The sequence below is a fragment of the Ochotona curzoniae genome, unplaced genomic scaffold, assembly GCF_017591425.1.
Source record: "Ochotona curzoniae isolate NIBS_2020 unplaced genomic scaffold, NIBS_Ocur_1.0 contig_46, whole genome shotgun sequence".
Taxonomy (NCBI): domain Eukaryota; kingdom Metazoa; phylum Chordata; class Mammalia; order Lagomorpha; family Ochotonidae; genus Ochotona; species Ochotona curzoniae.
Window position 1 is genome coordinate 5144169 of NW_024466340.1, and position 24506 is coordinate 5168674.

Consider the following 24506-nt stretch of genomic DNA (forward strand, 5'->3'; position numbering starts at 1 on the left):
GGCGATCGGCAACCTTGTCCAGGTGACACCCAGAACAACCTTATGGGCATGAAGGGTGCCCTGCAGACACCACGGCCACAGGATGGGACTGGCGCCTGTCGCGGGTCAAGAACTGCAGCTGTCCCCTCTGCCTGCCTCCTTCCTTCCCAAACTGACAAGCACAAGTGTGTCCGGCCCCCGCGGTGCAGGAAGCAGGCAGCATCTCTGAGAGACCACAGCCCCACCGCCACCTCTTTAACCTTGAATGCCTTTTCAGGGCTCACGTGTCGCCGGGTGGCAGGCAAGTTGCCCTTACTTCAGAAGAACGGCATGGGGCGGAGTGGGGGACGGGCAGGGAGGGCCATAGGTGGCGTCCGCCTCACCTAGTACGGCCAAAAGTGGTCATGGGGTTATTTTTAAACGCAGGGAGGAAGTATTTATTGTTCGCAGTGGCCGAGGGGAGCAGGGCAAAGAGTGGCATACTCCCGGGAGGCAGTGCCCAGTCCCCTCCATCATGGTAAGCAGCATGGGGTCCCGTGGACAAAGCTGGGTGGATGGGAAGGAGACCCATCTTGGAGCCAGGGACCCAAGGGGAGGTGCAGAAAGGCAGGGACCCAGCCCTTGGCCGTGAGCACAGGGAGGGATACCCCTGTGGGTTCCATGATGGATACCGCCTCTGCTATCCTCCCAGGGCAGCGATAGCCCCCGGGCAGACACAAGAGCCCAGAGCAGAGTGTTGCCATGGTTCCTATTGCTGTTTCATGCCACAGCCCTGTCTGCTAGGCACACTCCTTGGGTGTCACCTTGCCAGCTAGTGCTGCTGTTGTGGGAGGGGGCATGCTTGGGCTCACTGTGGTCAGTCGGTCAGCGAGTGGGCCACAGACTCCTCAAGCAGACTGCCCACCTCCCAGCCTGGGCCAGTCCTCGTGGCTGTGTGACCTGGGACCAGTCACCTGGCCTCTCTGGGCCTCGGCTACCTTCCCTGTGCAAAGGGAGTCACAATTCTACACGGCCAGCAAGGTCACAGGCACCCGGGGTTTAAGCGTCACTGTTATTTTGAGTCGGGGAGAAGTGGGCTGACTTGGTACGGGGACAACATTTAGGGAGAAGGTTTCACTGCCATTTGAATCGAGGGCCAGCGTGGGTTGTGTTTTTACACCCGGGAAGGCGTCATGCCGCCTTGCCACTGCTCTGGCTGTGAGCCGCACATCTCTCCCTCCATCCACTCCTTCCATGTGTGCCCAAGCGTTGCTGGGAAAGGCACTAGAAGGGAAGCAGCTGGATCCTGGGGTCCTCATCCCAGCCAGAGACCCCAGCCAGGGCCCAAGCCACGATCTTCTCAGCCCTGCAGAGATCCGGGTGCTCCCACGGCTACTGTGGCACCGCCCTGCATAGCTAGTGTGGCCGCTGCGTACCCAATTCAGAGCCAAGCAGCTAAGCCCAGCCCCACAGCCCTGGTTTTCTGATTCCCCACTTCTCAACCTTTTCACCCATCCTCCCACAGCCACCCAAGAAAGCCAAGAAGAGGGCAGAAGGAGCCAACTCCAACGTGTTCTCCATGTTTGAACAGACGCAGATCCAAGAGTTTAAGGAGGTGGGTGCTGGCGGGAGGGACCCAGGCTGGGTGGGGACCTGCTGGTGACACCATTTTCAACACCTTCTACTAACAAAGCAAAATACACTCGCTGCTGGACATATTGGAGGTGGCATCACAGTGTCGCCAGCGGCAGTACCCTCCACATCACCACGGAGCTTGCTCTGCAGCCCCGGGGCCTCGTGTCCCCATCTGCTCTCCAGTGCTTCTCACTATGCTTTGTGGGTGCAGGGTCCACATACCAGCTAGAGAGACCCATCTGTGCTTGCATCTCTGGTCACTTCCTTGGGGTAAATCCCCAAAGCAGGATGGCTAGGTTGAAGGGGCTCAGGGAGAGAGGGAGAAACAGAGAGGACAGGAGGAGGGCTGGTCCGAGTTTACGCTTGGGCAGCAACAACCAAGGCATCTTGGCTGGTTTGAGCAGGGGGCACTTACTGTTCTAACCCCAGTGTCCCTTTGTTCCTGGTGGCCTTCCCCCCAGCACGGGGCTGAGGTGGGACAGAGGGGAAACGATCGGGAATCTAACAGATCCCCACGAGTGGCTTCCCAGCTGGACAGCTGCCATGGCGTCTTCTGTGTCCCCTGGGTACAGGAGGGTCACACCCCTCGGCCCCCAGGAAAGGAGGAATTGCTGGGACAGTTTCCCACTGTACCTGACCTTAGGACAGTCGTCCTCCAGGGAGAAGGGGGTGGACGATGTGATGGTGAGCGGCAGGCATGTGGGCAGGACCTCCAAACTCCTCCCCTGGAACTCCTGGGCGTCGCTTGGAGCTGATGGGGAAAATCCTTGCCCCTCCATCCCCCGTCCCCCATCACAGCCAATGGCAGAGGGGATGAGATTCCCGTTTTTTAATCGGGAAACTGTGGCTTTGCTAAAATACAATTTACCAGCTGTAAGACTCGCCTCTGTACAGTCAGACCATAAAGGCCAGGCTTTCTGCCCCAGCAGCGGCCATGCCCACCCCGCCCGGCCCCTGACAAGCACTGCCCGCCTCTCTGCCAGCGCCCTGCTCTCCCCACTCCCGTGGGGCTAGCTCCTGGTTGTGGGCCTGCTGAGGCCACGGAGCGTTCAGGTCCCTCCAGGCTTGCCCCGGCACAGCTGTGCATTTGGAGACATAGTGCTGCTCAGCTCTAGAAGGTTCCAGAAACTCCATGCCCGCACCACCCTCACCCTTGAAACTACCCCCCATGACCTGCAGCTGAATGGCACTGCCTCCCTCCCCCAGGCCTTTACCATCATGGACCAGAACAGGGACGGCTTCATCGACAAGAACGACCTGAGAGACACTTTTGCAGCCCTGGGTATGCGCTGGTCCCCACCCCCACCCCGCCCCACCACTGCCCCCAGGGCAATCCCCAGAGGAGGAGCTGAGCCTGTCAGGATGCCCACAGCCTACTTTTCTATGACATATCTTTCTGGGACCATGGAGCACGGTGCCAGCTCGCCACAGAAAAGCTGCGAAGTAGAGGCTGAAACAACGGCCGGGACGCCGCCCGCCCCTGCTAAGGGTGCAGCCTCTCTGGGTCCTGCTAGGCCTGTTTATTATTTTTTTTAATTGGGCTCATTCCATTTTGAATTCTGCTCAGTTGAACATCTGGAAGCACACGTGCACGGGGCGTGTACGTACCACACTCAGCACTTCCACACCCACACTTTCTCTGCCATGGCCTGTTCCCATCCTTACAACTCAAGGGGCAACCACACACAGCCGTGTGGCTTGTGCATTGCACAGTTCTCCAGGGAACATCCCACCACGCGTACGGACTGCAGCCTTACGCATTTGAAACGTCAGTCATCCTAAGCAGGGGGTGACATTTTAAACTGGCTCAGAGGTACAAATGGCTCAGGCTGGGGCAGGGACAGGCTGAGGTAGTTCCCTGGTAACGCCCATCTCTGATCTTGCTCTCCCACCCGCAGGGGAGAAGCAGCACTCTCACCAGGGGAACAATGAGGTTTCAAGTTGGTAAGGTGCGGCTTTAAAAATAGCCCAGCCCTCCCGTCCGGAGCTGCGGGAGCCCTGTCTGGCTGCTATAAATACCTTGAACAGCCTCTCTGGCCCCCTCTGCCCAATTCCTGACTATCCCTGGACCGTCGCCCCGATACAGGCTCGCCAAGGCCAGCGCCCCCGTGGCCGTGGCCCTCCAGCCCCAGTCCCTGAGCCTCCATCTCCTTCCCCAGGGCGCGTGAACGTGAAAAACGAAGAAATTGATGAAATGATCAAGGAGGCTCCGGGACCGATCAACTTCACCGTGTTCCTGACCATGTTCGGGGAGAAACTTAAGGGTGTGTGACCACGTGTGTCATGTATGTACATATATGCACATACCTGTGTGTTTATGTGGGGTGCTCGTGCACTGCTCCATGTTCACCTTTGGGCAGCAAAGGATCGTGGGAGAAGAACACCACAGCGGCCAACCCCATCGCCTGGAGCCCAGCACGTGTGCCTCCTGCGGGAGGGGGAGGCGCCTTCTGGGCAGGGGAGAGCTGAGGCTCAGGACAGAAGCCTCTTGTTTGAGGCCCACATGACGAGTGTAGTCAACATCAGGACCCAGAGCCCTGTGCGTCTAAATCAGATGTCATCTGACCTGGACCCTCCCTGCCCAGGCACGCGGGGCCAAGGCGGGCATCTCCAGGGGCTGAGGCGGGCATCCTTCAGGGCCACTTGGACCAGGATCCTGCACAACACAGGCTCCCTGCTTGCCTTTTCAGGAGCAGACCCGGAGGAGACCATCCTCAACGCCTTCAAAGTCTTCGACCCTGAAGGCAAAGGGGTGCTAAAAGCCGACTAGTGAGTGGATGCGGGAGGGGGTGAGGAGGTGGGGAAGGGGCTGATATGGAGGGGGGTCCCTGGGTCTTTCTTCATCCCCTGACACCTGAACCCGCCCTTCTCCCTGTGCAGTGTCCGGGAGATGCTTACTACACAGGCAGAGCGCTTCTCCAAGGAGGAGGTAAGGGCCCCTCCCCTGTGGGCACCCCCAGCTCCCAGGCTCACCTGCTAGGGGCTCCCCTGCCCTCCTCACCGCTGCCCCAGGCCCACAGACAGACCCAGCCAGCCTTCTTGAACCCCGGCCGCTCTCAACCCCTGGAAGAGGTAGGGATGGGACCACTGAGGCCCAAGGAGTGGTTGCTTGCTTTTAAGCATTCTTTTAAGGATGGAAAATGCCAGAGCTTAGACTCAAACCCAAGAGTCCCTGAGAGACTGGGAAGAGCAGCAGCTCCTTGTTGGGAGAGAGCTGCCCAGTACAGTTGAGCAGGTTGTACACAGCTCAGCTCTGACCAGGGCAGTTCTCACAACACCCAGTCCAGATGGCAGCGGACAATAACGTGTCTGGAAAGGGACACTGCCAGTGTCATCAATGGACCGTCTCGCCCCTCCTAGCCAGGCAGGCCTCTCCCCGCCCTGCCCACCCCTGACCAACCAGTTTCACCTCCAAAGCCTCCCCTCCATCTTCCAGCTGTGTGACTTGGGACACACTTCCTCAACACAGCGTGAGCAATGTCCCATCTATGAAGTGGGGTTCACAGTTACCCTCACAGTGTGAGCCAGCAGGTGCTCTGGGCCACCTCCATGCTGCCTATTAGGAGCCTGTGAAAAAGGAGGTTGTGTCTAGAAAACACCCCCACTCTCTGTGGACCCCATAAGGACCCAAGCTGCTGGCCCCTGGGCATGGTCGCGGGTCCCCCCCACCGAGCTGTGGCTTTCCCTATGGCAGTAGCATCGTCCCCTCCCCCAGCCTCCGCAGGATGTATTTGGGAGTCTCTGGGTCCGGCGCCTCGGAATGGGCAGGAATAGAGAGGCAGAGGAGGCTGAGCCCACCAACTCCCTGCTGACCCCCAGTCTGCCTTAGTGCCCCACACTGAGCTGCTGGTGCTGGGAGCTCTCCTCCCCTCGGGGTGGAGGGAGCACTACAAGGGAAGGGGAAGGACCCCTTCCTCCCAGGGAAGGACAGGGAAGCCCCCTCCCTGCTGACCCCCAGCTGTGCCCTGCAGATTGACCAGATGTTCACGGCGTTCCCCCCGGACGTGACCGGCAACCTGGACTACAAGAACCTGGTGCACATCATCACCCACGGGGAGGAGAAGGACTAGGGGCCTCGCCGGCGTGGGAGGCTGGGGGCGGGCCTGGCCCTACGTGCCTGCCCTCTGGCCTAGGGGCCACGTGGCCTTGCCTACCAACCTGCCCTTGCCCTGATCACGGGAACACGTCCCAGCGCCACGCTGGAATAAACGGAAATCGTGTGTGGTCATGATATCTGTGACACAGGCATACCTGACGTGGCATAGCGAGTGCCTGCTATGTTGCCGTTAGCCTCAGCGACTCTTTATTTACAATAGACCTTTGCTGCCACTCAGGGGCCACAGGTGGACATGATGGCCAGCCAAGAGGAAGCCTCCGCACAAACGAAACCACAGTGCAGTCGATAGATCCTGCATGCTAACAAAGCAGCCAGGCCACCTCTGTCCTTGCAGACCCGGCTGGCATTGTTTGGGGTCCACGCAGGGCTGGAATCCCGACTCGGGGTCCCCTCACTCTGCTGTGCAGCCTTTCCAGCACCTTCTCTGCCCTGGGCAGCCCCAAGAGGGACAGGGATACTGCTCCCCCCATCAGCATCACACAACGACACCCCAACCCCCACCCACCCCCGCGGGGTCTGGGGCATTCACTGCCTGTCACCGCGGGGGGCCTGCTGGTCGCCCTGGATGAACACCACGGCCATGACCTTCCGAGGAAAACCTTAAAGATGGGAGATGTCCAGAGACTCCAGGGGTACAGAGCGCTGAAGGGGGAGGGCAGGGTCACCAAGGACTCACCAGAGAAACCAAGACTGCTGGAAGCCGGCGGGGCCAGCCAGGGGGGGTGCTCTAAGGCTCAGGGCCAACCACAGTCCCCACCGCCGGGACCCCCTTCCCCCATGCGGCTGCAGGAGGCGCGGGCCAGGTCCCACCTCCACCAGCCAAGGCCTGCGCCCTCCCGACCCGGTTCCTGGGCCTCCCCCCCAGGGCAAAACTGAGCAGAGGCGCCAAGATTGGGGACCAAACATCTATTCTCCGCGCCGGGCCTCACGCCACCGTCTTCTTCCGAGCCTTGAGCTCATCGCCCTTCTCGGGCGGCACGCTCTCCCGGCGCGTCTCCTTGCTGCGGGTCTCCTTCAGCACGTAGTTGTCCAGCACCAGCTGCCGGAGACTGCCGTGGTCCAGCGGTTGCTCCACTGCGCGGGACACGGGGTGTGGGTGACCGCGGGGACACAGGGTGCACGTGAACAGTGGGGTGGTCACACCCGGCCCAGGGCTCCTGACCTACCTGGTGTCTGCCCTGGGCATTGGGCAGCGGATGATCAAACTTGGCAGAGTTTAGGGAAAGGAGGATGGGAGGCTGAGTGGACAAGAACTTCCCCGGGAAATTTTTCTCCCAGCCTGAGACATGAAAGGTGTTCGGGGAGGTAGCAAAGAAAGGACCCCTGTGTCAAGCTATCAGCTATGAGGCCATCAGAAGTGACAGGTGAATGGTGGGGCAAAGTTGCAACCCCCACTTGCTTGTCAAGCCATGGCTGCCCAGAGGAGCAGCTTCCTAATTAGGAAGTGCATGGGCCCTACCAGCCAATCACACATCACACGTGGGTGGTATGGGCTGGTGGGCTGGGTGCAGCTGGGAGCGGCTGGGAGAGGCTGGAGGTGGCTGGAGGCGGCTGGGGCTGACCTGGTGCCTTGAAGGAATTGCCCATGTCCCAGCGAGGCCACTGTCCTCACATGCCACCTCCCAGAAGGACTGAGAGGGCACAATGGACTCAGCCATGCACTCGGTTCCACTCAGCTAGGTCAGGTTGAGCACTGCTGTGTGTGTGTGTGAGTGTGTGTGTGTGTGAGTGTGTGTGTGTGAGTGTGTGTGTGTGTGTGTGTGACGTACATGTGTGTCACGTGCCTGAGTGGGGTCTGTGTGTGCCTGTGTGAATGTGTGTGCTGGGGCCCCTCCCCAGCCCTGCTACACTGCAATGCTGCTCAGACAGGCGGAGGCGGCTTTGGAACACACACTTGGTGCCTCAGCAAGACCATTGTTTAAAAAAAAAAAAAAAAACAGCCTCAGCATACACAGGCACCCCGCTCTTGGTCTCCAGGTGCCTGGTAGCACCCCCAAACCCGCCTCTCAGCCATACCCTCAGTGATACCACCACCTCATCCTACTCACACCTGGGCCATGTCCCTGTCACTCTACTCTGACTACATTTTCGAGCAAATTTATCTTTTTCAGGAAAGGGAGAGAAGGTGGAGTGAGGGTAACAGCCGGAAGCTAGGAACTCTGAACGGCTCAATCCTCCATTTTAAGGTGCAGCACCACACAGGCCGCTCAGGATGGCCACGCCTTGGGGTCTCTGGCTGAAGGACCCCTGCTCACAGGGAGAAGTGACCCCAACCAAGGTGGTAGCCAAAGGCCAGCTGGGTTCACGGTGATTTGGAGGTGAGGGAGGCGGCAGTGGGGTCCCCGCAGCGCACCTCCCCCAAATGCACAGGCCCCGGGTTTTCAGGATGTATGCCGGTCGGTTACATCCGGGGACTCACCCTCATCCAGCTTGTCGCTGAAGGGGTCGGTCCCAAACACGGGCGGGATGACCTTCGTGGGTTCAGGGATCCTGAGCAAGGCTGAGCCACCCCAGAAGGGGTTGACGAAGGCCGTGGGGCCCTCGCTCTCGGCCAGGTCCAGGAGGCGGCGCTGGGCCTCCAGCAGCAGCAGGTCGTTGGTTTTCTTCTCGATGATGGCTAAGGAACAAGAGGCGAGTGGCAATCCCCCGCTGGAGAGGGTTGGGAGCGCAGGCTGTGGAGCTGTGTCCACCCCCCAGAACAGCCCAGGCCAGGATTGGCCACACCGGGATGCAACAGGTGCAGTTCATGAGGGACAAAATAGAAATCCACAAAGCTCGGAGGCTTCCTCTGTGCGGCTTCCCCACAGAAAGCCGGCTTCTGTTCTGCTATCTTGGAATTCCCACATCCACACACAGGGACATCATTCCTGAGAGGGGTAGGCATAGGCAGGGCGGTCAGGATGCCAGGGAGTACTTGGGTTCAAATCCCGCTTCCTCTCCCAACTCCAGCTTCCTGCCAACACACACCCTGGAAGCACCTGGCCCTGCACCTGCTCCCACATGGATGGAGCTACAAGTCCCTGACTCGGGCCTGGTCCAGCCTGCACCGTGGTGAACACTGGATGAACCATCAGATGGGATACCTCAGATAAGAATGAAAACAAGGTCACGCATACACCTGAGGCTGCCGCCTCCCTGGCCTGGGGCGTGTCAGAGCCCGCAGCCACTGGCCGTGCTGTTCTCTCCGCCTGGACACCCTGCCCCATGCTCTGCCCTGGTTTGCAAACCTAGAGGCAGCTCCTCTCCCCCTGCCCCAAGCCCAGGTCTCCCTGAACTGCCCAGGCCAAGCCCTTCCCACTGGGCTCACGGCACCAGGAGCCCACCAGTCATTCGTTCATTCCTGGAGAAAAACGAGCAGAACAAGGAAGCCACTGCAGAGAAGGGTGCGGAGGCAGGGAAAGGCAGGTGATGCAGTCTCAATTTGGGTGATTTCCTTTCGAATCAGGAAAACCGGGAGCCAAACACATTGACACACAGAACTTCCAAGGGAGGGGTTCTTGAACCCCACAGGTCCACAGGTGATGGCCAGGTGACGGCCAAACATCAAGTAACGGAACCGCATGTGGGAGGGGTAAGTGGTGCAGGGAAGGGAGGCCTGACTGGGGAGAGGGTTTTAAAGGAAGATCTGAGGAGGGGTGGTCCCCGGACACACGGGACAAGGTCTCCAGGAGTGAATGGCCTGTGTGAGGCCCCAGGGGCACAGAGAGGCCCAGACACCTGCCTGGAGTCACTCAGCCAGGATGGGAACGTGGGTGGGCTGCCTGGAGCACCTGTCCCTCTGGACCAGGCTGCCACCTCCTCCACGGACAGCACCCCAGGGTACTCACCGAAGTACTGCGAGAGGTTGCTGTCGGTGACGCTGCCCTTCTCACCCAGCTGCACCAGGATCTTGGTGGCATCGCAGTTGATCTTTTTGAAGAGCTTCTCGACGGTGCCCTTGAGCAGCTGCAGCATCCGGCTCATCTCCCTGTGCTTGCTCTCGTACAGGTCTGCTTCCGCTGCCGTCCTGCTCAGCTGCTCCTGCGGCAGACCCAGCGCCCGCACTGGTCACGGGCAGGAGGGGCCCCCGACTGCAGGCTTTCAAGGCTGGCTTTTTGGGCTTCCACCCACATGTTTAAACACACCAAAACAGAAAAGTAGGATATGCCCCAGTGTGTGTTATGGAGCTCATGGGTAAATACGGTAGAGTGAAAGATGCTCTCGCTCCCATCTGCGGAAAATGGAATTAAAAGGTAAGTTTTGTGGGCGGTGTTGTGGTCTGGTGGGTTATGACACTGCTTGCAACAGTGGCATCTCACATGAGTACTGAGTCAGGTCCAGGCTGCTTGGCTCCCCACACGGCTCCCACGGACCACACCTGGAACGGCAGCGGGTGATGGCCCAAGCACTCACGTCCCCCAGTCTCCATGTAGGAGACACAGGCTTTGGCCTAGCCCGATCTTGCATGCTGTGGCCATTTGGGGAGCGAACCAGCAGATGGTTTCTCTCTATTCCTCTGCCTGTCATATTCATATGTGTTTCAAAAAGCACAAGTGTGTGGCTCTGGGTTGCTCACAGCATGGTTCCCAGCCCCTGCGGCTCTGGGCTGCTCACAGCATGGTTCCCAGCCCCTGCAGCTCTGGGCTGCTCACAGCATGGTTCCCGGCCCCTGCTGCCCTCCTGGGAATGCACTGGCCATGTACATCCTCAGCAGCACCCCTGCTCCCACCTGCTGGATCTGGGGCTTGAGAGCTCCTGGTGGGTGGGGATGCCCTGGACGGCCAGCCAGCGTTCCCCATGGACAGGGGAATAGCCGGCCCAAGTCACAAGGCCCAGGAGTGGGGGTCAGCCCTGACCCCATTTTCCAGAGGGGAAGAAGACAAAGGCTCTGAGGGACACAGCTGGGAGGTGGCCACCCCTGCCCGGAGCTCCAGAATGTTCCATTTCCAGGGGCTGCAGGCTCCCAGCAGGTCAGCAAGAGCTGCCTTCCTCGGCTACTGCTGCGTCCATTTCAAAAGTCATGTGGTTAACAGATGAGGTCAAAGGTCAGCCTAAGGATGGCCACAGCACCACCCTGTACCTGAAACACCCCAGGGGCACCACCTCAGCTCGGCCTCACAGCTGGCCCCGTGCCCGGTGAGGGCACGAGGAAAGCTGGGTTTCCGTTCAAAGGAGCTTGCACGGGACCTGCCCTTGGGTGGCGCTTTGCAGTGCAGTAGCCACTTTGTGATACTCTGACAGTGACCTTAGGCTCTGCCCTGGCCTGGGGAGCAAGTTTACCAGGTGTGCACCTGCAGGACCTCTCCATCAGACAGAGGTTTAGAGAACCTCTAAGCCTCTGAGTGGCTTAACCAAGACACCACCTCCAAATCACACAGCCAGGAAGGGACATTCCTGACAGCCCTGCCCTAAACTTCGGGGCCACGCCCTGCCGCTGGAGGAGTGGTCTCATCTGCCTCTCTTGAGGGGCAGGGGCAGGAGGTGGCACAGCTCTGGGCTGAAGTTGGGAGCGTCTGCGCTGTCTTTGCCGTTAAAACAGACCACATCAGGGCCCAGCGCGGTGGCGCAGTGGTTAAGGTCCTAGCCTTGCACACCCGGGATCCCATATGGGTGCCGGTTCTAATCCTGGCAGCCCTGCTTCCCATCCAGCTCCCTGCCTGTGGCCCAGGAAAGCAGTAGAGGACGGCCCAAAGCTTTGGGACCCTGCACCCACGTGGGAGACCCAGAAGAGGACCTGGAAGAGGCATCGGCGGTTGTGCTCACTTGGGGAATGTATCATCGGTCGGAAGATCTTCCTCTCTGTCTCTCCTCTCTGTATATCCGCCTTTCCAATAAAAATAAAATAAATCTTTAAAAAAAAAAAAAAAAAGAACAGACCACATCAGACATGCTTCTTGGAAAAGCCCCCAAAAGTCACACACAAGCCAAAGGAACAAGTCTTTTTTGTCCCCCAGAACAGAGGTCGGCTTTCCATAGCTTTTCAAGCGCCAAGACGCTAACCAACGCCAGAAAGTGTGGACTTTGCTGCCATCCAGTGGCCACCTGGAGAACTGCCCTTTCCCGCCTGGTCGGGTGAAGATCATGGATAGAAACCACAGGAAAGGGACTCGGAGGGTTAGAAAAGCCGTCTGCAAAGGTGGCGAAGCGCCAAGACACTAACCAATGCCAGACTCAAGTTCAGGGAAGCCCAGCCTTGGGAGACTCCACGGGGCAAGCACCCCTGCCTGCGGACCCCTCGCCCACACGCCAGCCACCCTGAGCTGCAAGTGTGGACTTTGCTGCCATCCAGTGGCCACGTGGAGAACTGCCCCTTCCCGCCTGGTCGGGTGAACGCCAAGGATAGAAACCACAGGAAAGGGACTCGGAGGGTTAGAAAAGCAGTCTGCAAAGGTGGTGTCCTTGTCACACAATCACTGTCCACGCTCTCCCCGCCTGACTGTACTGACGTGGCCCTGAGACCAAGTTTCTCCCGCAAGAGTGATGCCATGCAAACGCACAAGTTGTGGGCTGAGGCTCCTAAGCAAAACCTTGGAATCTAGATGATCGGATCAGCAAAGCCACTTTGGCCTCACCCACTTTCTTCCTGCCTGGGATGTGTATGGCATTGCAGGACCTGTTCCAGCTAAGATGCAACCTTGAGGCACCCTTGGATTGAGGATAGTTTAAAAAAGAGAGACAGACACACAGATAGACCATAGCGGTCCCAAAGTGCCTAGCTCCAGCCTTCCTGCCTAGCCACATAGAAGCTTCTGCCCTCCCGTGGTCAGGATTGCTTTGGGTCCATGTTATCAGCAGCCAAACGTGATTCAAGGAGGTCCAAACAAAGCACCCCGTGAGCAGTACCAGCTCAGGAAATGTCTTACTTGCTCTTGTGGCTCGAGAACAGGAAGACAAGACAGAGATCGCCCAGACGGGGTGCAGGTGGGGTCAGACGACACAGGCCTACGAGACCTGGGCTCAGCATCCTCACAGGATGGGGTGGCCTGGGGGACAAAGCTGGGGTCCACCTGGCAGGTGCTGCTTGTGACAAAGGACATGCCTCACCAGGTCCTTCTCAACAAACACCCACTGCCCCTAGGGTCCCCTGCTAGCCCAGGCAGATGGCAGAAGCTCCCCGGGCCTGCCCCCCACAGCCGCCTTTACCTCCAGCTCCCTCAGGATGGAGCTGCTGTCACTGTGAGAAAACTTCTGCTGTGATCGCAGAGAGATGATCTCGTCCTGCCCGGGAGAGACGCGGCTGTGAGCAGACCGGGGAGGGGGGTCCCTCCCCAATCCCCAACTTTTAGGAGGAACAGAGAGAGCAGGGGCCTCGACAGAAAGGGTAGTGAGCTCACAGAGATGACGACATTGGAGCAGAGAGCAAAGCACAGGAGGAAATGTCTGCGGTGGACAGCGAGTGGGACAGCGAGTGGGACCGGCAGCAGGAACAGAGGTGGGGTGGCTGCCTTGGGAACAGTGCGTGCCAGGCCCAGGGGAACAGGAGCTGCCCCACCTGGATCCTCTGGGTCTTCTTATGCATCGTCTCCATGTCGTTGTTGAGCTCTGTGACATACGTGAACCGAGCGAAGTTCTTGTCCTCCTTGGCCAGGAATTCCTCCGTGAGCCGGTTCAGGTCCCCGTCCTGGGCCAGCTTCAGCAGGCGGAGGTAGGCCACCTCGTAGCTCTCGAAACTCTCCCCTTTCTTCTTCTTCTTCACATGCTTCTTGGCCTTGAGAGCTGAAGGAGAGCAGCAGCAGGGGCTACGGGCAGAAAGCCACCCAAGGCTGTGCCAGGCAGGCTGCCCATGCTCCTGGGAGAGAGGGCTGGCTCCTTCCGGGATGAGGCCCTCGCCTCATGCCAGACCCTGGACTGGCTCTGCTGCCCACGGAGTGCAGGGAGGAGTCAGGACCAAAACAGGAAAGGAAGGTAGAAAAGGCCCCCTTTTCCCCCCATCAACACAAGTCCCCTTTGCAGGTCAGGGACTTTGCAAGTCCCCTTTGCGATCTGGTTTGTACTTTACTAGTAGCCAGGAAGACCTCGCCAGAGCAGTGACATTCACAAAGGACAAAGGTCAAGGGAGTGCAAAGGAAGATGTGGGGACCAGGAGCCCCAGGAAGGCTCACAGAGAGGCCAAGTTGAGGACTCCTCTGCCTCCTTTTCTCCAATCTGGGGACTGTCACAGCCCCGACTCGCATCCAGGTCTGACCTCTCTGACTGCACGCAGCTTTCAGGATGAACTTTCTGGATTGTTCAGGTCCACCTGGCCCCCTTCACTCACTGTGCCTCTCCGTTGTTGTTGGCTACTCCTCCTCTGCCTCTAGATCTAGATTCTTCTACTCCTCGACACCTCATCAATGCCAGAGTCCGGAGGAATCTGCCTCCTCCCCATGCAGTCCACCTGCTGCCCAGCATGACCTTTCCCTGCCTGCCCCAGCCTCATCTCCCACAACTCTCCTGCATACACACATACTGGCCTCATTTAGACCCCAGGACCCCTTGCCTTTGCAGCCCCTCTTGCTCTCCTTGTGTTTTGTTGCCCCAGTCATGCACTTGGCCCAGATCCTAACACAAGGTCCAGTCAGTCAGCCCTCAGCAGCCAGGACTCCCCCGGGGACCAAAGCCCACCAAAGTTCCAGTCCCTTTTAGCAAATGGCATGGTGCCTGCAGAGAATCCAGGCACATGCCCTCAGGACTTTAAATCCCTTCTGATGATGGACAGGGCGTGCCACAGCATACGCGCAGTGAACAGTCACTGCTCTGTGACTTGGGGACCAGCGACAGCAAAACCCGTCCCTGTGTGGTATGATGGGAGCAGCCTGCGTGGTTGATTGACAGCCAGACTGGAACTCCTGGCTTGGGCTTGAGGGCAGGAGCGACAGCAGGAGGGGAGGGAGTACCTTCTTCCTTTTTGGCCTGCTCTTCAAATTCAGAGCGGTCATTCAGCTTGATGAGCAGGAAGGACTTGAGCTTGGTCTCGTGGGCGTAGAGGCGCTCGAGCTCTCGGATCTCCAGGTTGTACTGAGAGATGTCCTTCTGCTGCCGGTCCTTCATGACAGCCATGCGAGCCATGGCCTCCAGCCTGGGGAGGGTGGGAGAATGGGCGGAGCCTGAGGGTGTTGAGGCTCCACCCTGCTTCTTCCCTCACCCTGCAGGTTCAGAGGGACTTCCTGCCTGGCCAATGACCATGAGACTTCTCATCATGAAAGTTTCTGGAAGTGGACTTTGAGTCACTTGGCCCTGAACAACAGGAGTGCCAAGCTCAAAACCACCCCCAGGGAGTCGGTGTTCTATCCTCCTCCTCCTCATCCCCATCATAAACGCCATCCTCACTATTGTCAACATCTTACCTTCATCATGCCGACCATGGCCATTGCCATCGCTATCATCTCCAGCATCACCACCACCATCACCACCTGTCGGTTACTCTGTCCCGGCGTGCCTTTACACACGTGTATTACTGAACGCCTCCTGACACCCTGACATCCCTGCAGCAATGTGATAGTGATGGAGCCAGGGTTCAAACCTCCATCTGTCTAAAACCTGTGACCTTCACATCCAACGGTAAGTGTGAGCTGGGAGATGGGGCTCAGGCAAGTATTTTAGCCGCTCCCATGCTCTGGTCTGCACAACGGGGATACTACCTCCTAGGGCAGCTACAAGGGTAAAGAAAGATGCCCAGGGCCCCTGGCATCAGGCTTGGCACAGGCTCCCAACACAGCTCCTCAGCCTCAGCCTGTTCCTCTCTGACGGGCATGGGGACAACGGGAACAGGTCAGAGGTGCTCAGAGCAGGCAGCCTCATGCCAGATGCCAGCCCACCTCTGCTCATAGGCCTGAGCCGACTGCTCGATGGCCATGTTCATGGTCTTCTTCTGGATCAGCAGGCGCCGGTGCAGCTGCTGGTAGGCGTTGTCATACGCGGCCTTCTCGAACCGCAGGGCTTCGATCTCCTTCCGGAGCTGGGCGTTGGTGGTCAGCATCTTGTCAAAGTGAACGGTGACCTGGAGGGAGGACTGAACTGCAAGATCTGGCTGGCTCCTGGAGGAGGGGAAACTGGAAAGCCTTCCCCCAACACCATGTCTCTCCCATCTTGCAACCCAGGGGACCACTGAGAGTGTGGGCTGCCCATCAACGGGCTCAGCGACCCTGGGTCAATCCTGGCTACTGGCCTTTGGATCCTTCAATCACTGTTAGACCTGACTTCCAGGCAGGAGCCATGTCAGGGCAGAGAGGGACCCGTCAGAAAACACCAGAAGAAACCATCAGCCAAGTCAAGAGGGAGAACTCTCTACAGAACATGGACTCACACTCCGCCAGGTGAAGCTCATTAAGTGGAGGGTGGCCGGCCTATGGAAGCAGGCTTTCTCAGACCGGGCACTCCGGGTACTTCGCTCTAGGGACTGCTGGGACCTGGAGCTGCTTCATGCTTTGTAGAATGAAAGCCATTCCGCTAGATCCAAGAAATATAAAGGCCCTGACAGTTATATGAACTTGGATCCGATCCAGCTTTAAAATATCTCAGGGTTGGGCCGGTGTGATACCGTGCAGGCTAATCCTCTGCCTGGGCAGTGGTTTGAGTCCCAGCTGCTCTGCTTCTTAGCCAGCTCCTGGCTAATGACCTGGGTCCTTCGTCCCTTGCACCTGCATGGGAGATCCAAAAGAAACTCCAGGCTCCCAACTCTGGTCATGTTGACTCTTGGGGAGTGAACCAGCAGATGAAAGACCTCTCCCCATCTCTGTCTCATTTCCCTTCATTCTACTCTTTCAATTAAAATTCATAAGTAAATATTTTCAAGCACAGTAAGATGTGAAGAATAATTAGATCGGAGGAGTGCACACGTGACAGTTTGGTGTGCTATCCCCTCTGCCTTTCTGAAGATGCTGAATCAATTTGCATTTAGGTTTTTAAAGTGTTTTTTAAGGTGATGTTGATGGGAACAGAGATTGCGGCAGCCATTATGGAAAACCACACGGAGGTTTCCCAACAAACCAGAACAGAATGAACCTTTGAGCCAGCTGCCCTTTTGCAGAGCGGGCTCCCCAAGGAAGCAGAGCCACCAGCTCCAGCAGACACCAGTGATCCCAGGCAGGCGCCCGTTGCAGACTCACCATGGCCACGGTGTGGGAACAAGTTAGTGTGGTTGATATCAGGGCACTGGGGGACAAGATCTCTCTCTCTCAGACACACACACACTCTGGCATTATTCAGCCTTTAGACAAGAGATCTCAGGGCGCAGTGAATTAAGCTGCAGCTCAAGAACGCTGGCATCCCACCCAATGAGTACATCTTGAAGATAAGAAAGGGACATCCCAGGGCACGTGTTTGGCACACTGGTCGGGATGCCAGCACCCTACATCAGTACCTGGGTCCAACCTCTACCTCTGCTTCCCATTCCAGCTTCCTGGGTTTCTACAAAGATTTTACTAAGTGAAAGGCAGGATTACAGGGAGAGAGAACTTCATGGTGAACAGGAAGAATTGTCAAGTTACACCTGTTTCTGACCAACAATATACAGATCCCAGGGACCACATGGCAGCGGCACACGGTACGGGAGAGGCCTTGCCACACCGAGGAGGGAAGATCCCAGCCACTCCACCTGGGGCAGGGGCCGAGTAAGCTGCTTCTGGAAAAGGACAGGAGGAGGTTCTGAGGCCAGCAGCTCGGCATCCCCGGCGTGGCTGGGGTTGAGGTTGCAAAGACTAAGGTGGATGGAAGCAAGGAGTTGGAGCAGGGATGTGCAGCCATTGCCTGACTTTCCCCACCGCCCAACCCTGAGTTAGCCAATGGAACAGGTGCACGCCCTGAGCAAGGGAGGGCGGAGCGGTGGGCAGGGCTACGGAGAACCAGAAGGCTTTTTACGCACGAGGTTCAAACGCGTTTCCAGGATCTGAATCTGCTTCTGCAGTTTCCGGGGGTTGTGCACCTCCTGCATCTTCTGGAAGACCTGCTTCTGGTTGGCGATCTTCTTCTCCATCTGTGCGATCTGCAGCGAGGAATGGAGGGAGGAGCGAGCGCGTCCAGCTGTGTCCCTCAGGGACCGCGCAGAAACCGCGGGGCTCTTGCTCTTTTTTTTTTTAGAGGAGCCGCCCACCTGACTGCATCGGTCAGGAGGACTGCATCGGTCAGCTCCAGGGACCAGGGGCCGCTTAAAGTTGCTGCTGCCACCTGTGGACGCCACCTGCCGCCAAACACACACACACACACACACACACACACACACACACACACACCCCTCAAGCCCTGGACATGGCTTCTGACGCTTATGTCGCCAAGTGGGGGAAATTGTGATATGCCACAACTGCTGGCACGTGCGAGACAACGCCAGCCGCCCGAGACGCCACTCCCCAGCATGACTTGCTCCGGCACCTCTGAACATCACATTGGCGAAAACTCCGTACTTCTGCGCCTCTGCTGTGCCCTCTCTCATCTATGTAGGTATGGGACCCGCTGATGAACCGTGGCGCTCACCCGGGACTGCTACCACCCCAGTGTCACACTGCTGGCTGTTGTCCCGGCTCCTGGGAAGCTCCCGTGCCAGAACGGGGAAAAAAGCCAGGAGCAAGGTAAACCTCCAAGGAGACCCAGGGTAAGAAGGGCCAGCACAGGGGGCGCAGCCAGTACAAGATGATGATGGGCACCCCTCCCCCGGTGACTGAGCTGAGACTGGAGTGGACGGGACCCCACTTCCTCCAAGCAGAGGTGGTGGGAAGGGCAGCCCAGGCTGAGGGAACACACAGCCAGCCGGTGTGGAAGGAACACAGGAAGGGGGTCAGGCAGCAGGGGTGGGCTTTTACACGAGATGACAGAATGTGGGAAGCTGAGCCATGTGGGACTGGGGGATGAGATTTCTGGGTTCCCTCAGTCAATGGAGGCTTATGAAGATTCGGTGTGTGCCAGGGGCCAGCCCTCCCAGAGGAAAGCTACATGGCAAGTGCTGAGAAGGGGCCCAAGGGGCTCTACTGAATCCCCGCCCCATGCTGCTTGCTGCCCCGGAGGCTGTCCCAGAGGGCCGCCTGGTGGGCCTCCGGTACCAGGATCAGAGCGTTAGGACAGGCCGCAGCTGTGGCCTTGGCCACCCACTCTCCCAGTTCCACACTGCAGGTCCCCTGTGACTAATGCCCAGGGTTCTCACTCCCCAGCGCCTGCCTGCCCCTTCAGGAAACTGAATGGGCTCCTTGTTCCTGGCCAGGAGGCTGACTGGGGCAGAAACTTGACGCTGTAGTGAGGGCCTCGAGGGTCTCCCCGTCCCCCCAGAAAGTCATAGTGAGTCCCAGGGAATCAGCAAGGGCTTGGTGGAAGAGGAGCTGGTGCCAAGGAAGGCCTGAGATGAGTGGCAGGGCAGGTGAGGGCGGGGATTCCCCAGTCACCACCAGCATCTCCAGCTCTCTCCCTCAGGACTCCCGGGGTCGCCCAGCAACAGAAGGCCACTCCCAGGCTGACCACTGAGAAGCTCCAGGACCTCTGGGCAGCCCACGAGAAAGAGAGGTGCGAGGCAGGGAAGAGGCTGTGCCCCCTCTCCCAACCACCCCACAGGGTGCGGGGGTTGCCAGGGGCTGGGTGGCCCTCGAGGGAAGTGCCAGGGTGCAGGCCCAGAGCCCCACTCTCCCTCTCTGAGGCAGTCGCACCTTCTCGTCCAGCTCGGCTAACAGCACCCTCATGGACTTAATCAAGCCCTCGTACTCCTCCTTGGCCTGCAGCAGGAACCGCAGTTCCAGGTAGTTCTTCTCGCTCAGCCGCAGGTTCTTGGAGGACTTCATGAGGCCCAGAAGCAGCGAGAGCTCATCCTGCTCCGCCCTTAGGCTCTGGATTTCCTTGCTGTCACGAAAGCAGACCCTCGTTAACCTCTGCAGACAACCTGACTGAACGGGCCATACACGCGCACACACACACTCCCTCCTTCACATACATTCCTTCACACACACTCACACACACTCACACACACTCTCACATGCATATACTGTCACCACACACACATTCATTCTCACCTTCATACACATTCTTAGTGTCACACACAACTCATTCACAAACTCACATACACACACCTCAGAAGAACTTCCTGGCCCACGCAAGGGAATGGGGTTAGCCCAAGGCCGTGGAACCTGGCATTCCTGGGGCACAGCACTCCCCCACAGCTCTGCCTTCTCCAAGGAGCATTTTTCTCCTAGAGAGTAATTTGCAGCTGTGTCTATCAAAAACCTATGACTTGGGGCACGGCATATGGCCTCATGGCTAAAATCCTTGCCTTGCATGCGCCGGGATCCCATATGGGCACTGGTTCAAAGTTGGCTGCTCCACTTCCCATCCAGCTCCCTGCCTGTGGCCTGGGAAAGCAGTCGAGGATGGTCCAAAGCCTTGGGACCCTGCACCCGTGTGGGAGACCTGGAAGCAACTCCTGACTCCAGGCTTCATATCAGCTCAGCTCCAGCTGCTGAAGCCATTTAGAGAGTGAACTAGCAGTTGGAAGATCTTCCTCTCTGTCTCTGTTTCTCTCTGTAAATCTACCTTTTTGATTAAAAAAAAAAAAAGTAAAGGTTCTGGAAGCCTGGGGCATTCTAGAACCACTCTAGAACATGAAAGAATATTCCCTGGTAAGGACTGGCAAATCCTTCTCTTAAAAAAGACCCAAAAGTAGATCTTTTATGCTTCCAGAGCCATGAAGGTTTTTGCAACTACTCAATCCTGTGATCGCAACATGAAACCAGTGTGGTCAGTGTCCATAAAACTTTATTGATAAACACGGCCAAATCTAGCCCCTGAGGCACAGCCCCAGGCCCTGGGTTCTACAGCAATGTGGTCCAGGAGCCCTGATCTGCAGCACAGCCACAGAGAACCGCAGCCCGGACAAAACACCACGCAGGTGTATCCCCCGCGACTCTTTCTTACTCCAACAAAAGCCCTGCAGAATGACCTGTTTTCCACCAGATGGCAGTAAAGTACCTTGAGAAGAGGTATCTTTTTTTTTTTTTTTTAAGATTTTTTGTGGGTTTTGTTTTGTTATTTTTTTTTTTTTAATTGCAAAGTCAGATATACGGAGAGGAGGAGAAACAGAAAGGAAGATCCTCTGTCCAATGATTCACTCCCCAAGTGACCGCTTGTGGCCTGGGAAAGCAGTCGAGGATGGCCCAAAGCCTTGGGACCCTGCACCTTCATGGGAGACCTGGAGTATCCTGGCTTCGGATTGGCGCAGCACCGGCCGTTGTGGTCACTTGGGGAGTGAATCATCGGACGGAAGATCTTTCTGTCTCTCCTCCTCTCAGTATATCTGACTTTGCAATAAAAATAAACCTTGGAAAAAAAAAAAAAGCAGGGAGATTCTATGTCAAATCTCAACCTCCCCAAGCCCAGTACCCCTGCAGTACACTCCAACCATTATGCCAGAGTTCTGGCAGAGGATGGTTCTGCCCTGGTGAACACTTTACAAAGGACTCCATTCCCTGGACTGGCATCTAACAATATCTCTTCCTGTGCTTACTTAGCCCCAGGGGATACCTTTCTGCTGCCCAAGGAAAGGACACACAACAGCATTGCAGGGGCAGCTGGACCACAAGTATTCAATCTCCCTGTAAGACAGGGTTATCTGCAGCCCAGGGGTGCCCACCCACTCTGGGAACTAGCCAAGCCCACTCTGTGTCCTTTGGTCCTGCCCAGGCTCAACCCACTGGACCAGGAGTAGACACCTGCCCACAATGAGCCAATCAGAGTCTCTCTCTGCTGGGAAATTGACATGGTGATTGACTCAAGACCTGTGTGTGGTCCCTGGGTGCTGGCCAGGGCTGAAATTCAGAGAAAGAAAACAAACTTATGTTGTGGTGAGAAATGGTAAGAAGAATTTTTGTTTGTTTTTGATTTGTTTTGTTTCATTTTAACTGATAAGAGAGAGCTCTCACCCAGTGGTTTACTGCCCAAGCTCTACTTGGGTCTCCCATCACCTGCTGCCTCCCAGGGTGTGCATTAGCAGGAAGCTGGACCAGAGCAGAGCCAGAACTTGAACCCAGGGAGTGGGATGTGAGACATGGGCGTGGCCAATGGACAGTTAACCCTTAGGACACAAGCCTTCCTCATCAGCAGACCCCTTCCCGACCTGAGATCTGGGGACTCAGGTTCCCAGGGGTCTCTGAGCGACTCTGAACCCAAGGACACAGCATCCCAGTGGAGACTCGAAACTGCAGGTCTCCAGCCTGGGGCCCCTGGGGCGGCACTCACTACTGGCTGGCGATCATATTCTGGTTACGGAAGTTGAAAGACTTGCGGCTTTCCACCATCTTCCGGAACTGCTGTCTCAGTGTGCGGAGCTCAGCCTGGGCTAGCTGTTCCCTGACCTTCTCCGTGGCGTCCTGGAGGGCCTGGGAGCCCTTCTTCTTGTACTTCTTCACCTGGATGGGACAGGGTGTTTACAAATGCCTCAGGTAACATGCTCACAGCTGGGGCGCACCCAGGGGCAGGCCGATGTCAGCCGCTCCTCTGTTACACGGAAAAGCTGCCCTGGGTTGCCAAGGAGCAGGCCTGGCTGCCTCATTATTGCACACCAAACGAGCTCCTTGCTGTGCGGACACAGGGTGTTGTTTGGAGTCCTGGGCTCAAGGCCCCTCTTTGCCTCTTCGTGTGACCTTGGGTGAGTCAGTCAAAATGTCAGGGCCTCCAACCTGCCAGCTACAAAATGGGCACATGTGGCTGTGCTGTGAGGACTCAAGGTATGAGCATAAAGGGGACAGGGGAGCACCTGACTGTGGTAAGTGAAGACCCCGTTACCTACCACAGGCATCTTGGAGGAGTCAGGTATCCCCTCTGCTCAGATACCAGGCACAAGGGGTCCACACCAGCGAGCGCACCTCCCCTCTCTCTCTCTGCAACGTCCTTCAGCGGAAACAAAAAGAAGAAAACTGGTGATCCGTGCTGTTGGCAGTACAGGACACAGTGCCACCCCATTTCCCCAGTTCCTCCGCCCACAGCTTGGCACATGAGGATGACACAGCAGATGGCTGCCCGGGTGTGAACGCAGTCACCCCCGCCCCCAGGCAATGCTTGCCTGGAACCTGTTTCTTGCCATTTATTATTAGGAGCTAGGCAGATGGTTCTGGTGTCAGTTCCTTCTGCTCCCAGCATTCCCAAAGAAGAGGGGACAAAATGGCACGGGAGGGGGTGGCGGGAGCCAAAGCAAAATGCACCCATTGTCAGCTGCAGCTCAGGCAGGGCAGGGGTGAGAGGGCAGGGGTGAGAGGGCAGGGGTGAGGGGCGGGGAGCAGAACCTGGCATTTGGATCACATCCTAACTGGCTCCTGTGCTGACTCAGGGGACCGCGTGAATGCCACAAGCCTGACAGGGCTGTGACGCTCAAAGCACTGCTGCCTCCTGGCCATCCCAGGCCAGGTGCCTAAAGCAGAACCTCTACCATCTCCCTCCAGGAGGCCTGCAACGTAGGGACCCAGAGCACGGTTTGTGCCAAGCATCTCATCTCAGCTCCAGTTCCTCCACAGCTGCTGCATCACCTGGGGCAAGTAGCAATCACCCTCAGGGTCTCAGTTTGCTCAGGCATTTAGAGAGTCAGAGGGGTCACCATCAGACCGCCCTGCGGGAAGCCTGGGGCTGACTGCATCCCACCAGCTTCGGGATTGAAGCCTGCACAGCTTGGTGGGCCAATCAGAGTGCCAGACTCCTGGCCAGTCTGCATAATGCCCAGCTGGAATTAGTTCAGAGATGGACACTGGCTAGGGCAGGCAGAACCAATAGTGGCCTTGAAGCCAGAATACTCCAGAAGAGATAGGGTGACCTACACCACACTGGAACCTCAGCAGCCCAGGTCCAGGATAGCTGACGACCATCTTGCCTCCACAGGAAGCCTATTTAAAAAAAAAGCTATCATGGAAGAGATCAAACAAAACCAAAAAACACCATCCGAGCCGCTGGACCTGGCCAACCCAGAAGACACTTGGGCGGGAATTAACATCAAAACCACTATGGATCAAAGCACTATGGATGGAGAGGACCAAGAAGGCAGAGAACAGAATGCTTGTCCACAGAGAGAGGTGTGGGCTGGTGGAGGCGGCACCCGTGGGAAGTGACTGGTGTGGAGGTCCAGACCCAAATGCAGGTGTCTCCACCCATGGCCTGTGGGTGGGGTCAGTTTGACGACTTCTTTCTGTATATAAAGATTGTGCACTTACTTTCCTGGCCACAGGCTTCACTCCTCCCTGCCTTCTATCTCTCCTCCTGGAACTGCTTGGAGCCAGCAAGAATTTGAGTTTGCAATTCCTGGGAGGAATCTCAACCCTTCCCACATCTGGAGGGGAGATCCTACAGGAAAATATGCCAAGAAGTCCCGGTCCTAGAGTCAGAGGCCATGGAGGAAATGCCTCCCACTCCTGGGGCCTCTGTCCATCCACTGTCATGTCCATCATCCTGCACACAAAGCAAACTTAGAAAATGCAGCTTCCATGAATGAAGTTTCTCTTAAACACAGATCATATTTACAGTCTCAGATTTACTCAGCTGGGGCAAGGGAGGCTAGCAACAATTCTGCCTCTGATTTTTGAAGGATAAACCCCCTTGGGGTTCTGCAGGAACCCCAAATGGGTAGTAGGTACTTGGGCCACCAGCCAAACAAGGGCGCTGCGATGCAAGTGCACAAAAGAACTTTAGAAAATCCTAATTGGGAACCGGGGGAAACTGGAGCTACTGGAGTCATTCCACCCCGTGTAGCTGTAGTTGATTAAAGCTGAGATATTTCTCAGGATGGGGGCAGCTAAACCCCAACGAGGCGATGACAGCCACCTCGTCTTTGCCCAGCAGGGGTCACTGTGGAACAGCAGGCACGGCCCCAAGGGGTTGACACTCACCAGGG

General features: G+C 57.2%; 2 protein-coding genes across 2 annotated transcripts; one reads left to right on the top strand and one right to left on the bottom strand.

The window, feature by feature from the left end:
- The first annotated feature begins 420 nt into the window (after positions 1 to 420).
- Positions 421 to 5824, top strand: MYL2 (myosin light chain 2). Its single transcript, XM_040986885.1, has 7 exons — positions 421 to 496; positions 1484 to 1573; positions 2800 to 2875; positions 3753 to 3857; positions 4284 to 4362; positions 4474 to 4522; positions 5565 to 5824. The coding sequence occupies exons 1-7, from the start codon at positions 494 to 496 to the stop codon at positions 5661 to 5663; spliced, it is 501 nt and encodes a 166-aa protein (XP_040842819.1). The 5' UTR covers positions 421 to 493; the 3' UTR covers positions 5664 to 5824.
- An 811-nt stretch (positions 5825 to 6635) lies between these two features.
- On the bottom strand, positions 6636 to 22430 carry CCDC63 (coiled-coil domain containing 63). Its single transcript, XM_040986851.1, has 11 exons — positions 22422 to 22430; positions 21872 to 22041; positions 19294 to 19483; positions 17532 to 17651; positions 15487 to 15668; positions 14566 to 14747; positions 13182 to 13405; positions 12833 to 12907; positions 9538 to 9730; positions 8130 to 8327; positions 6636 to 6784 (listed from the first exon to the last, which is right to left on the bottom strand). Exons 1-11 carry the CDS (start codon positions 22428 to 22430, stop codon positions 6636 to 6638), a joined length of 1692 nt encoding a protein of 563 aa, XP_040842785.1.
- Positions 22431 to 24506: the final 2076 nt, after the last annotated feature.